The following is a 12,750-nucleotide window of genomic DNA, read 5'->3' as shown; positions in this document are numbered from 1 at the left end:
GTTGGGCATGTTGGGCATGTCGACAAACCACAGGATCCGCAAAGACTGAAACGGGACATGTGAATTGGTCTCACCATAGAATTCATTGCCTATTGATCTCACGCTGTCACAACCTTGAATATAGAGCTCTTCAAGAGATGGAAGTTGTCCAAGTGGTGGCAAGTAAGGCCAATTTCTACAGTCACGAATGTGTAGGGTCCCTAAAGTCCAGAATGATACATCTCCTAACCAACCAGGAAAACTTCTTTCAGGACAGCCCAATATGTTGAGCATTTTTAGCTGTGTCGGCGGCTGCAAATATTCTAGCGCTTCTCCACAACCCGCAAAGCGCAGTTGATTCCATCTCAATGTAAGACTTTCTAGACGACTCTTTTCTTTCAATCTAGCTTTGGAGGCACTATTAGCATCGGCAATGTTCTGCAAGTCTGTGATGCTCAGTGTCTGAATGTTTGAAGCATTAGCCAACTCTGCCAAATTCGACCCTGAATTCACGCTGAAGCCATGTAGTGTTTCAAGATTTCTCAAACTTGCCAGCTTTAAGGACATGTCTTCCAGCTTGGTGCCCCTGAGATCCAGTTTACGCAATCCAACCAAATTCGCCAGAGTACTTGGCAGCCGATGGAGATAGCAGCAGAAAGACAACTTCAAAGTTTGCAAATGAGACAAGGCGCTAATTGAATCAGGCAGCGTGCATATGTCAGAGAAAGAGAGGTCGATGTGTTCAAGCCTTCGTAGTTCTCCAATCCCATTTGGCAAATCTTTTTTCCGAGCCCCTGTAAGTTTCAGGGAAACTAGGTTGTTAAGAGACCAAGGATTCAGCGTGAGAAAGGGGTCGGACAAGATACTACTTGCTTCATTTTCATCAGCAACCAGAGATAGCTTTCCAGATTCAAACTTTCTCGCCAGTCCCAGGCTTTCACGTTCTCCGAAATCATGCTGTAGAGACAAAGAAGGCGAATCTTCAATCGACAGGACGTAATCTGAACGCATCTTGATGGCAACATCCCCTCTTGATGTGGTGAGGATGACCGCGCTTCCACAGGCAGCACCAGCAAAACATGGCCGAAGGGTTTCCCAATGTGGAAGATCTTCAACATCGTCCAACACTAGAAGAACCTTTTTGGGCCGCTGCAAGCACTTGTTTAGGCGACGTGTCAGTTCAGTTAAACTGTCGTCATAGTGAAAATCTTCATTGAAACTATCGAGAGTTATCTTGGCCAAACTCTCAGCATCAAGCTCTTTGGGAAACTGTATCCAACCACGGAGGTTGAAAGAGGACTTGACTCGTTCATCATGGTAAACAAGGTCAGCAAGTCTGGTCTTTCCAGTCCCGTTCATGCCAACGATGGCAATCACAGACACGCCAGTGCTACCATTCGCTCGATCATCGGACAGCAAAAATTGGACCATCTCATCATTTTCTTTGCAATAAATGTCAAGTGTTAGCTTCTGATGTGAAGTTTGTGGTTGCTCACCTTGTTCTTCTTCTTGTTCCGCAGTCTGGAAGAGAAGGTGCTTCTGTCTTGCTATGATTTCGAATCTCCGAAAGATGAGGTCAAGTTCGGGTTTGGCATCTGCACCTGCTGCTTCTCCGGATCTGAACTTGTGCAGAACCTCCTCCAAAAGATACATCATATCTTGGAAGTGACAGAACCATTCCATCACGTCCCTGCTTGTAGATCTGGCAGTAGCAGAGCTATTCGCTTCCATGTCATCGGCCACAGCAACGATGGTCAGCAACAACTGCCGCGGAACATCCATCTTCATATGTTTCAACAGAGATTCCTTGAATTTTGGATTTTCAAGCTCATTAAGCATCTCCCTAGGGAAAGCGGACAGTAACCTCCTGCTCCTGCTCATGGCCATGTGGAAATTATCAAACGTTTGCTTGAGACGGCAGAATTCCGGACAACAGCAAAGCAATAATATATCAAGGAAGGTGCTGCTTCTGTGTTCTCTGGTATTTGCTTGGTTGCTTCTTTTTTATTCGTTGCTTTCGCCTCAAAGCACACGACAATCCGTGGTTTCTGATTGGTAAACATCTTATCGCTAGGCAATTTCTCATTTTCTCTTGTTGACTTGGTATCCAATCTCCAAAGTGTGAGTCAAGCTTTCTTCAACAGGACAAAATTCTAACGAATGGCTAACCTTTAAGATCTTTATTAGTAATTACCTAAATTAGTCCCTGATTTTAGAAATGGACATTTTAGTATTTAAAAAATTAATATGTAAAAATATCTCTAAAGTTTTATTTTAATAGAGTAATTATCTAAATCAATCCTTACGAATTTTAAAAGTAGACATTTTAATTTAGAAAAATTATCAAAAGTACCCATGAAATTTACGAACGTTGACAAAAGTATTCATAAATTAAGAAAATTAACGTTGTACCCATGAAAGATGGATTTCGTATAACAAAAGTATTCAAATTCTAATTTTTGTTGCTTTTTTAATAAAATTCCTAAACTACCCCACCCTAATCCCATTCTACCGTCACTCCCTCTCTTCTCTTCTTCCTCTCTCCTCACTTATCCCTCAAAAACCCTCACAGAGTCACAGAAACTCTCTTCCTACCTCCTCATTGCCGTCCACCACCCACCTACTCCATTACCGCCAATCTCTTCCCCTCTCACTGCTTCTCCCTCTCACTATTAAGGTGAGTACAACACCTTCATCGCACACCTGTGACCCAACCTGAGGAGAATGTTGCCGTGGCGCGCCTGTTGCAGCCGAAGAGAACGTCGTCGTGGCGCATCTGACCCAGCCGAGGAGAACACCGTCGTCGCACACCTGAGAAGAGAGAGGGGTCGTAGTACTCTTGCATGCAGAAAGCGGGTTCGGTCAGAGAAGAAAGGGAGGCGGCACTGTGGATGGAGGTTCTGCCATTGACGATGTTACAGTCGGCTGATGAAGAAAAAGGTATTTCTTTTTTTTAAAACATTTTTATTTTATTTTTCTTCTTTTCAGAAATTGATTTAGTTATGATACTGTTCTATTTTTTTTTAAATCTGCTTCTATTTTTTATGAAGGCTGAGATTGATTTACAGAAGATTCAGTTGATGGCTACTTCTACTTCTGATTTTTGCTGAAATAAATTTTAAATTGGATGAATGGATTTCTTGATTTTTTATGGTTGATGGCTTTTTCTATTTCTAGTTTTGTTAAAGTGAATTGAAATTAGATGAATGGATTTGAAAATTTTATGTTTTGAGTATTTTTTGGTGTTTGATTAATTTAGTTTGGGTATAGATTATAAACTTATGAGTGAATCGGTTGAGGTCCGATCCTCTACCACTACCACCACTACCATTGATTTCGGTCTGGTTTGTTGTAGGAGTAGTTTTGGATTCCATGGCAAGAGTTGGTGCAAATTGAGTTATGAAAGGTTGAAAAAGTGAGTTGAGGTTGAGTGTAGGGTAGTTTAGGAATTTTATTAAAAAATCAACAAAAAATTAAGATTTTGATACTTTTGTCGTATGGAACCCATCTTTCATAGGTACAACGTTGATTTTCTTAGTTTATGGGTATTTTTGTCAGCGTTCGTAAACTTCATGGAACCCATCTTTCATAACAGTCTCTCATCTATTTTTCGGCTTAACTCACTAAGGGAGAATGTAAAATTGACACAATTTTTTGTTAACATAGTTTTTGTCACATTATAAATAAAAAAATAATATGTATGTGCCACATGGATATATATATTAAGTTAGTCTAATTATGGAGTAGGAATTTACTTAGTTTTTTAAATTAATTAATAATTTAGTGATTAAGTTGAGATTCAAATGAAAATAAAAAAATAACTTTGATTATACTTACTTCTTAACTATCACACTAAACTAAGTTATATTAAATACAAAAATATCGAATGATTTCAACTTTAAGTTTCTTGTAGAATACCTTCTAATAACTTTATTGAACAACATTTGTCATGATCCAAAATGAGCCATCACCGGATTCAGGAAAATAATCCCCTAACAAATCTAACTGACTCAAAGATAAATTGAATAAGAAAGTTACAAATATTTTAAATAAATTTACAATTTCTAAAATGAATAATTATATATTTTTAACAAAAGGTAAAATAAATAAATATAGATAGATATTGCCTATGACATATAAAGCATATACATTTAGGAACTCTACGAAGAATAAGTACTCATTGCAGATAGTTAATTTTGAATAGAAAGTCTCACATAATTAAGTATTTGTTCCTGAAAAATATTTTTAGAAAAATGGGGTGAGTTTTGCAACTCAGATACTAGACAATACATCTATAATCAACATGAGATAATATAAATATTATTATCAAAGTAATTTTAATTAGAAAATAGTAGTTGATAATAATAAGTGAATCAATAAGGGAGTTCTCATACAGAAATCAAATCAAAAGTCCACACTTGGGCGGCTCCACCTCTATGGGTAGTCCTTTCCTCTAGTGTGTCCATATGGAATAACAGATCCAACGTGTGGCCTATATGTTAGGCTAGCAACGCCCCTGCTAGTTGAGGTCTAAGCCAGATGCATCTAGGTTAATGTCATAACCATCGTTAACTACGGTTTTTTAATACGAGCCTCCCAAACCAATTCAAAATATATAATTTCGAATATAACAAATTCTTTAGTCTTTCAAACATGAGGTATCAAATTAAATAATACTTTCTCATCCAATTCATATTCAATCATATTTTCTCAATTTTAAGGCATTTCAAACATATTTTACAATTTCAAAACAAGTGAGTACCAACAAAACTTCAATGCTTCAAAAATACATATTCGAATAAAATCAAATACTTTAAAATAACATAAAACTTGTTCATACATACATATAGTCTCATAAAAACATATAATCTCATGTGCATATTAAAATGAGCTTAACAAAAATCAATATTTAGTTCTAATAAATCAATTATTAAAATTAACTTTAAAATCCTTTGATGATAATCTTTGTAAGTATAACTAAGTTCAAAGCACCGTATATCAAAATAATTATAGACGTAAAGTCAAACAATTATAAATGTAAAGCCTACTCACAATTTGGTCCTAAAAGACCGAAAAGACCAAACCCGGAATACCAAATTAAAGGGTGAGGATGGTTGGAATAGAATGGATCGAAAGAACGGGCAGTGACAACAACTCCAACTAATCCCACTGCAATAACATTGTAATAATCACAGCTATGGCGGTCGAAATAGAACAGAACGGAAACAAGGTAGCATCAACGGAATAGTAGCAGAGCAAAAGTAGAAACGAGGCAAGTTAAAGGAGATGACCTAGACCATAACAGAGGCACTTTAGCGGCGTCTTCTCTAGAAACCGCAACAGCGACATAAGATCTGGTAGGATGCTTAAACCAGAAGCAGAGGCAACCACCAGCAGCGGTGCCAGCAAGGAACGACTCTGATGGCGGTGTGCAGCTCGACAGTGACCTTCTTCCCCAGCAATGGCAACAGCAGCAATAGCTTACACCACCGCTACCTCTCTTCCCGGTGACGAGCTTTGTCGCGTTCTCCTTCCCCCTTCATGAAGTCTCTCTTTCTCTCTTCGGCCTCATCGGCAGTACAGTAGTTCGACGACGGCGAGGCTAGCTTCAATGGCGGTGGCTAGGGCTCCAGCAGTGACGGCAATGGAACCTCCTCTGTTCACCATGCCTCTCTTCTCTCTCCTCGGGCTCCCCTCAGCAACACGACGGTCCTCCATGCGCAACCACCACTTGCAGCCACCACCACGACAGCGTGACCCTAACCAGCGTCGTCCTCCTTCCTCACCCCCTTCTTCCTTTCTTCTCCCTCTCTGTTTTCCCTCTCTCTTTTTCCTCCTTTCATTTTTAGCCATGTGTGTGTGTTAGGAGAGAGTTAGGGTTTGGTTTGAGAAAAGGGGGAGTAAGAGTATTGTAGAGATTTTACATTCTATCCTTCTTACAAAAATTTTCGCCCTCGAAAATTCGAAAATTGATATAATCTGCAAAAATTTACATAGTTTTAGCACTTTACCAAATATGAGAAAGAAGTATAATGAGGTGCAAAAGTTACAAGATAGGTTTTTGTTAAAACGATGCGATTGGCATTCACCTACTATCGTTCCCTTGACAACTTAGATATACATAGCACTTTTCACTTAGTTTGTCAATCTCCTCAAAATACACTTTTACTTCATAATCTCTTGGTTCTGTTGTACATCTCCTTGGTAGTAACCGGTCTCACGTCAAGCCTTAGAATTACAACTTTTTGAACTTCAACATCGATAAGTTGTGTCCTAACAAACTAACGTATCGCTTGCTAATCTAGGGATCACACGTGACACCGAAACACACTCGAGTTTACTCAAAAGGACACTCGAGTTTATCGGTATCGATTGATCATAACTTGATTTTAAAGGTGTAAAATTATCAATATTTTCTTTTCTTTTCATGTGTTTCCTACTTTTAGTTGGTTCATTTATTTCAAAATTTTTTTTCATATGTTTCCTTTGCTCGTTCTAAATATTTTCTTTATTACTATACTTTGATTGATTGTGTTTGAATATTTTGTTTTGTTTATTGTTATTGATGTTTAGAAGTAGAAATCTTCAGGTGATACCATTTTTTATATACTAGCTTCTAATTTTGGATGCAACATCTATGTCTTTTTTCTAATTTGCTCTTTCAATTATTTGCAATACTTGTCATTTTGGCCTTTTTAGAGTCTTCATGATGTTGATGAGGAATATGGTGAAAATTTTTTCGGTGATTTCAACATTTACTTGTGCCCTAAAGCCTTTTATGCTATGATGATATTGTTCTGCTGGACCTTATTTTGTTTTGTTTGCTTTCTAGTTTTGTTGGAAAAAAAATCTATATTCTATCTAGCGTTGTCACATCTTGTGGTATGATTGCTGAGTATGGTGCATACAGAGGACTAAAAATTATAACCTGCGAGGAATAGTTCTTCTAAACTCCCTCGTTTCTTTATCCAAGTAATGGTAATCGTTATGTTTAGGAACATTAGGTATTCTTCTTGGGATAGTTTATGTTGAAGTATGCGCTATAATCGTGCCACGTGATTTGACGTATCATTCATTTTTCTATATTTCATATCGGGAGTTTCTTGTTTCAATTCTTGTTGAAATAAATTTGATTATTTTGTTTCATGTCCTACATCTTATGCAAATCTTGATTTGATCGTGCTTTTGACTATACCAGATATTCTCGACAACACAAGTGCTAACATTTCATTCCTTTACGTGAACTATGTAACTCCTTGATGTAATTTGCAATTGCTTTACTGTGTTACATCGTATCTTCTAGTATTCTCCTGGAATTCTTGTTCCAGATCTTCTTTGAAAATGTTTTTTGATTTGATTCTTCTCTTACCTGATCGCGTCCTTAATCATCCTCTTAAATCTTTGTAAAAATAGTCATTGATTTTGGTTAACCTCTTTTTGTGAACTTTGTACTTCTTTAATTCAACTTGAACTTATTTTGACCTAATACACCATATTTTCTTTTTATTATTTCCATCAAAATTTCTTGATTCAGATTTTTTTGTTAAGATGCGATTGACTCTTTCTGACACACTTCATTATTCTTAAGCATCTTTCTAGCACAGTTCCAGCACGAGGGTAGCACAACTCTCGGGTTAGCACGCATGAGGGCCAACAATGCATACGACGCGTGCGCGTCAGGTACGCGCACGCGTGAACGGCCAATATGTAAAATCGACGCGCACGCATCAGGGACGCGTACGCGTGATGGTGTTTGTGCTACTAGCACAGTTCCAGCCCCAAACCAGCACAACTCGCGGGTCATACACTCATTTACGTCGATCTCCAGGGTCACGCGTACGCGTCAGGGACTCTTACGCGTGGTCTAGTGAAAACGCATGCGACGCGCACGCGTGAGGTACGCGTACGCGTGGGCTTGCTTGTGCGCAAGGCACGTGTCCAGCACCACTCCAGCCCAACTCTCTGTTCAATCCTGGGTGTTGCGTATTCACGCATGACGCGTACGCGTCAGCGCGCGTCGCTCATCCCCCCTCCCCCCTTTTTTATTTTATTTTTTATTTTTTTATGCAAAATGTAGAATGCAGAATGCAGATGCTAATGCAGACATTATGAATGAACACTAATAAAAATAGAATAAAATAAAACTAAGAATAAAATAAAATAAAATAAAACTAAGACTGAAAAAGAACGATCATACCATGGTGGGTTGTCTCCCACCTAACACTTTTAGTTAGAGTCCTTAAGTTGGATAATTGGTGAGCTCCTTGTTATAGCGGCTTGTGCTTGAACTCATCCAGGAATCCCCACCAATGTTTGCAATTCCAATAACCTCCGGGGTCCCAAACTAGGCGCAGAAAGCCTTCAAGCAAGTTGAAGCAAGTGACAAGGCCCCAAGAGTGTTGATTGCTAGAATGAATTCTAAGGCCCCAAACCTTACTTTTGCACCCGTCTTCGTGTTGATCACCATTGTTCCAACCGGATGGCAAGCAATCTAAATTCCCAATAAAGTACCCAAACAACTTCCTAGACCCATTTAATCGAGCTTTACACCAACTCTGACAATTAGGCCTTGAGCTTCCAACCCTAACGAACCTAGGATTGTATTGCCAACCACTAACCATCTCTCTTTTACGCTTAAAGCCACAAAGAGCTCTAAGTTGCCCATCCGTCTCAAGCAAATCATATTCAAGGGGAATTATAAAACTTAGAGATAAGAGGTTTACCCGCTTGAATGAAAGGATGGATGGTGATGGCTTGGGGAGAGGTGTTTCCAATGGCCTTACAAGCTCCACTCCCTTGTGCTCTTCTTTGAATTCTTCCACCTCCTGGCAAGCCTCTTCAACTGTAACCGCGCCCTGATCAAATTCTTCTAATTCTTCCCCATCACTCAAGTCATAAGTTGGAGGTTGAGAAAAATCTACCTCCACATCGTCTTCAGATTCACTTGGAGAAGGTTCTTCAAATTCAAGGGGTTCAACTGCAGATGCAGGTTCATCACTAGAAGGACTTGGTTCATGATCATCATCACCAAGGGGACTTACCTCTTGATCTATTCTGTCCAATTCTTCATAAGAAACATGCCTTGAAGGTTGTGCACTATCCTCCTCAACATCGATTTCAAGCTTCTTGGCGGAATTCTCTATGACTCTCGATTCCCATGGAGGTTCAGCATCTCCTAGGTCTTCAACCACTTCTTCTTCTCCGATAATTATGGGTTCCTCCAATTGTTCTAGTACAAAATCACAATCCTCATTTTCCACCGGAGTTTTTAGTGACTCTTTCATGCTACGTTCTTCATTAGATTCTCCACATGAAGCCATGGGGGTTCCTTGAGTGTCCAAATGTTGGGAAGCTAATCGATTTATCGCTTGCTCCAGTTGATGAAGAGTTGCATGAAATAGATCCACTGTTTCCTTGAGACGGTCCCTTGGCTCTTGTTCCTCTTGGGTAACGTGATTGGGATTATATGGCTCATGGATCAATGGATATGGAAAAGGTGGCTCTCGGGAGTAATTGGATTGGAATTGGGGTGGCTCTATGTATGGTTCATATGGCTCATAAGGTGGTTAGTATGGTGGATAAGGGTTAGAGTCATATGGTGGTGCTTGGTAACACGGGACTTGTGAGTATGGTGGTCTAAGGGTATATTGAGGAGGGGGTCCATAGGTATGTGGTGGTGGTTGATGACACGTATAGGAAGGACATGGTGGAGCTTGTTGGTAACTACAAGGGGGTCCACCATATCCATCATCTTGGTACGCATCCTGGAATGGCTCTTGACCATAGTAATTTGGTGGAGGTTGGTTGTAACGAAAGGGTCCACCATAACTATTGTCTTGGAATGCATCGTGGAATGGTCGTTGCCCATGGCACATTGGAGGAGGTTGTTGCTGAAAGGGTTGATCAAATCTTTGTGGCGCCTCCCATCTTTGATTGTTCCGACCTCGATGCATGTTCTCATTATAGCGTCCATTCCATACAACATAATTTGAACCAAACTCATAGCCAAAGTGATGAGAATTCATAGTAGCAAATAAAAACAAAAACTAATAAAAATAAGCAACTAAGTCCTAAAGCTAATAAAAACTAACAAACAAGCAAAAAAAATATTTACAGTAACCAATAATAAGGCACACGTTTGCAATTCCCCGGCAACGGCGCCATTTTGACGAACGGATTCTTGTGTGGTCTAGAATTCACAAATAAGTTCTCGTTGAAAGTATAGCTTCTAAACCAACAAAGAATCATTTCATACAAAAGTTTTGGTTGTCACAAGTAACAAACCCCTAATAAAATTGATAACCGAAGTATTTAAACCTCGGGTCGTCTCTCAAGAAATTGCAGGGAAGTGTACTTATAATTGGTTATGAGATTGTATCTTTTTGGGGTTTTGAATAAGGAACAAGAAAAGTAAATTGCAAGAATTAAACTAATAGCTAAGAAAGTTCTTGGCAAGGATTGATAATTAGAAGTCTTATCCCTATTATCCTTCTCAATTGTGATGAGAATTATCTATTGCTCCCACTTAGTCAACCTCTAACTATGAAGGTAAGTCAAGTGGATGAATCAATATGAATCCTCGAGTCCTAGTCAACTCCCAAGGAAAGACTAGAGTTAGTGGAATTCAAGTCAATTAGCAACTTTCAATTATCAATCAACAAAAGAGTTTGATAACTCAAGAGTCTCTAATTACTCAACCAAAGCCAAGAATATAAAAAGCTAATTTAAAACCCTCCCAAGTATTTTATCAAACACTTGGAAGGCACAACATAAAAGCATAGAAAACTAACAAGGAATATTAAATCCAAACAACCAATTGCAAACATCAATGACTAACAAATAATAGAAGAAGCAATAAATATGAAATACCTCAAATTGCATTAATAAGAAATTGAATCTAACATGGAGTTCATAAACCAAATTGGGGAAATAAACAATTCAACAAGAGAAATAGATAAACTAAAGTTCTAGAACTAATAAGAGTAGAAGAGAAACTAAATTAAACTAAGTAGAAATCCAGAATTAAACAAATCTAATCCTAAAATCCTAAACCTAGAGAGAGGAGAGAGCCTCTCTCTCTAGAAAACTACATCTAAAACCTAAATTTTGTGAATGAGAAGTGAATGAATGAATCTCCGTGATTCCTCCACTCTATAGCCTCTAATCTATGTTTTATGGGGCGAAAACTGGGTCAAAAACAGCCCAGAAATCAACCCAACAATTTTTGATACGTCAAGCACGTGGCTCTGTCACGCGTACGCGTCGTCCACGCGTACGTCTGGATTGAACTTTCGCCAGGTCATGCGTACGCATGACCCACGCGTGCGCGTCACCTAAAAGCATGACAACTATGGAAAATTATATATCATTTTGAAGCCCTGGATGTTAGCTTTTCAACGCAACTGGAACCGCCTCATTTGGACTTCTTTAGCTCAAGTTATGGTCGATTTAGTACGAAGAGGTCAGACTTGACAGCTTTAGCAATTCCTTCAAATTCTTGTATTCCTTCTACTTTTGCATGCTTCCTTTCCATCCTCTAAGCCATTCCTGCCTTATAAACCGTGAAATCACTTAACACACATATCACGACATCGAATGGTAATAAGAGAGGAATAAAATTAGCAAAATTGAGGTCAAGGAAGCATGTTTTCAATCATAGCACAAAATCAGGAAGAAAAATGTAAAACATGCGAATTCTATGAATAAGTGTGAGAATAGTGGATAAAATCCACTCAATTAAGCACAAGATGTACCACGAAATAGTGGTGCATCACGCACCTATTGAACTGGGCCCAAATGGGTCCGTGGGCCTAACCGGCCAGCATTTAAGTGAACCCAAACCCAAACCTAAGTAGAACAATGTAAGTAGTAACAACCTAGAACAAATAAAACAGAGTTTCAAACTAATAATTATGTCCTAACAACCTTCCACAAGCAAAAAAGAGTTCTAAATTTCTACTAGAGACCTACTGCTAAAGCTACAAACTATGTTCTAGTTCTTCGCAACTACTCTAACCATGGCCACATACAAAAAAATTTTCCATACGGGATTGCAAAGAATTAATCAGAACAAAACTAACCTCAAAGTCGGATGTCCCGGCGTAATGCGATGTCTCGTTCAGCCTGTTGATGTCTCCGACGTTTACCGCCTGGCATGCCATCGCATTATCAGTCGATAATACGGTCAGAAAGGGATAATAGAGAGGAGAAATTGGGTTGACAAGGTCAAAGTGGGGCCCAAAACACGCTGTGAATGACATATACTTATAGGCGTCAACATGTCTTATCTCGTTTACAGTGTATACGAGATATACACGTGTTAGGCTGCCGTGTCTTATCTTGTTCACACTGTAAACAAGATATGTGCATAATCATCTCGTTTACAGTGTAAATGAAATAACACTGGGTTATTTATTTTGGTAATTATTTTTTAAATTATTTATTTCAGAAAATAGAATAAAATAATATATTTAAAACAAAATAAAATACTTTAAATATATGAAACAAAACTAAAATTTAAATAAAAGTTAGAAGCAAAATAGGAATTTAACTTTTTGCATCTGGCAAATTAAATCCAATAAAATATAATAGAGAAGTTAAGGCAAGAATAGGTGTGTGTCTAGCAATGGCAGTATGGATCGGGAAGTGTGAGTGTATGTTGGAATAACTGAAGATGTAAATGGAGGAGATGGTGCAAAAATCACCATGTGAGAATAGAGATGAAAATAAAGAATTTTTGTGAAAAATTTTAAAGTGAAGATGAGAATTATA

General features: G+C 38.5%; 2 protein-coding genes across 3 annotated transcripts in view; both read right to left on the bottom strand.

The window, feature by feature from the left end:
- The window catches only part of LOC107629709, a 34,401-nt gene extending 32,282 nt beyond the window's left edge, over positions 1-2,119 (bottom strand). Inside the window, exon 1 of one of the 2 annotated variants that reach the window (XM_021118214.1) lies at positions 327-2,119. In XM_021118214.1, coding sequence (XP_020973873.1) covers positions 327-1,866 — 1,540 coding nt within the window. In that variant the 5' untranslated portion in view covers positions 1,867-2,119. Of the gene's footprint in view, positions 1-113 lie in introns of both variants that reach the window. The other variant, XM_021118215.1, reaches the window with a different exon arrangement.
- The window catches only part of LOC107629705 (putative disease resistance protein At3g14460), a 13,043-nt gene extending 3,649 nt beyond the window's left edge, over positions 1-9,394 (bottom strand). Inside the window, exons 1-2 of the mRNA XM_021118216.1 lie at positions 9,381-9,394; positions 5,847-5,851 (exon numbers count right to left, since the gene is read on the bottom strand). The gene's annotated coding sequence lies outside the window, so the exon portion shown is untranslated. The remainder of the gene's footprint in view (positions 1-5,846; positions 5,852-9,380) is intronic.

The sequence above is a fragment of the Arachis ipaensis genome, chromosome B03 (genome assembly GCF_000816755.2).
Source record: "Arachis ipaensis cultivar K30076 chromosome B03, Araip1.1, whole genome shotgun sequence".
In the NCBI taxonomy this organism is placed as follows: domain Eukaryota; kingdom Viridiplantae; phylum Streptophyta; class Magnoliopsida; order Fabales; family Fabaceae; genus Arachis; species Arachis ipaensis.
The sequence above is the reverse complement of the archived record's forward strand: the minus strand, read 5'-3'. Positions and strand labels throughout refer to the sequence as shown.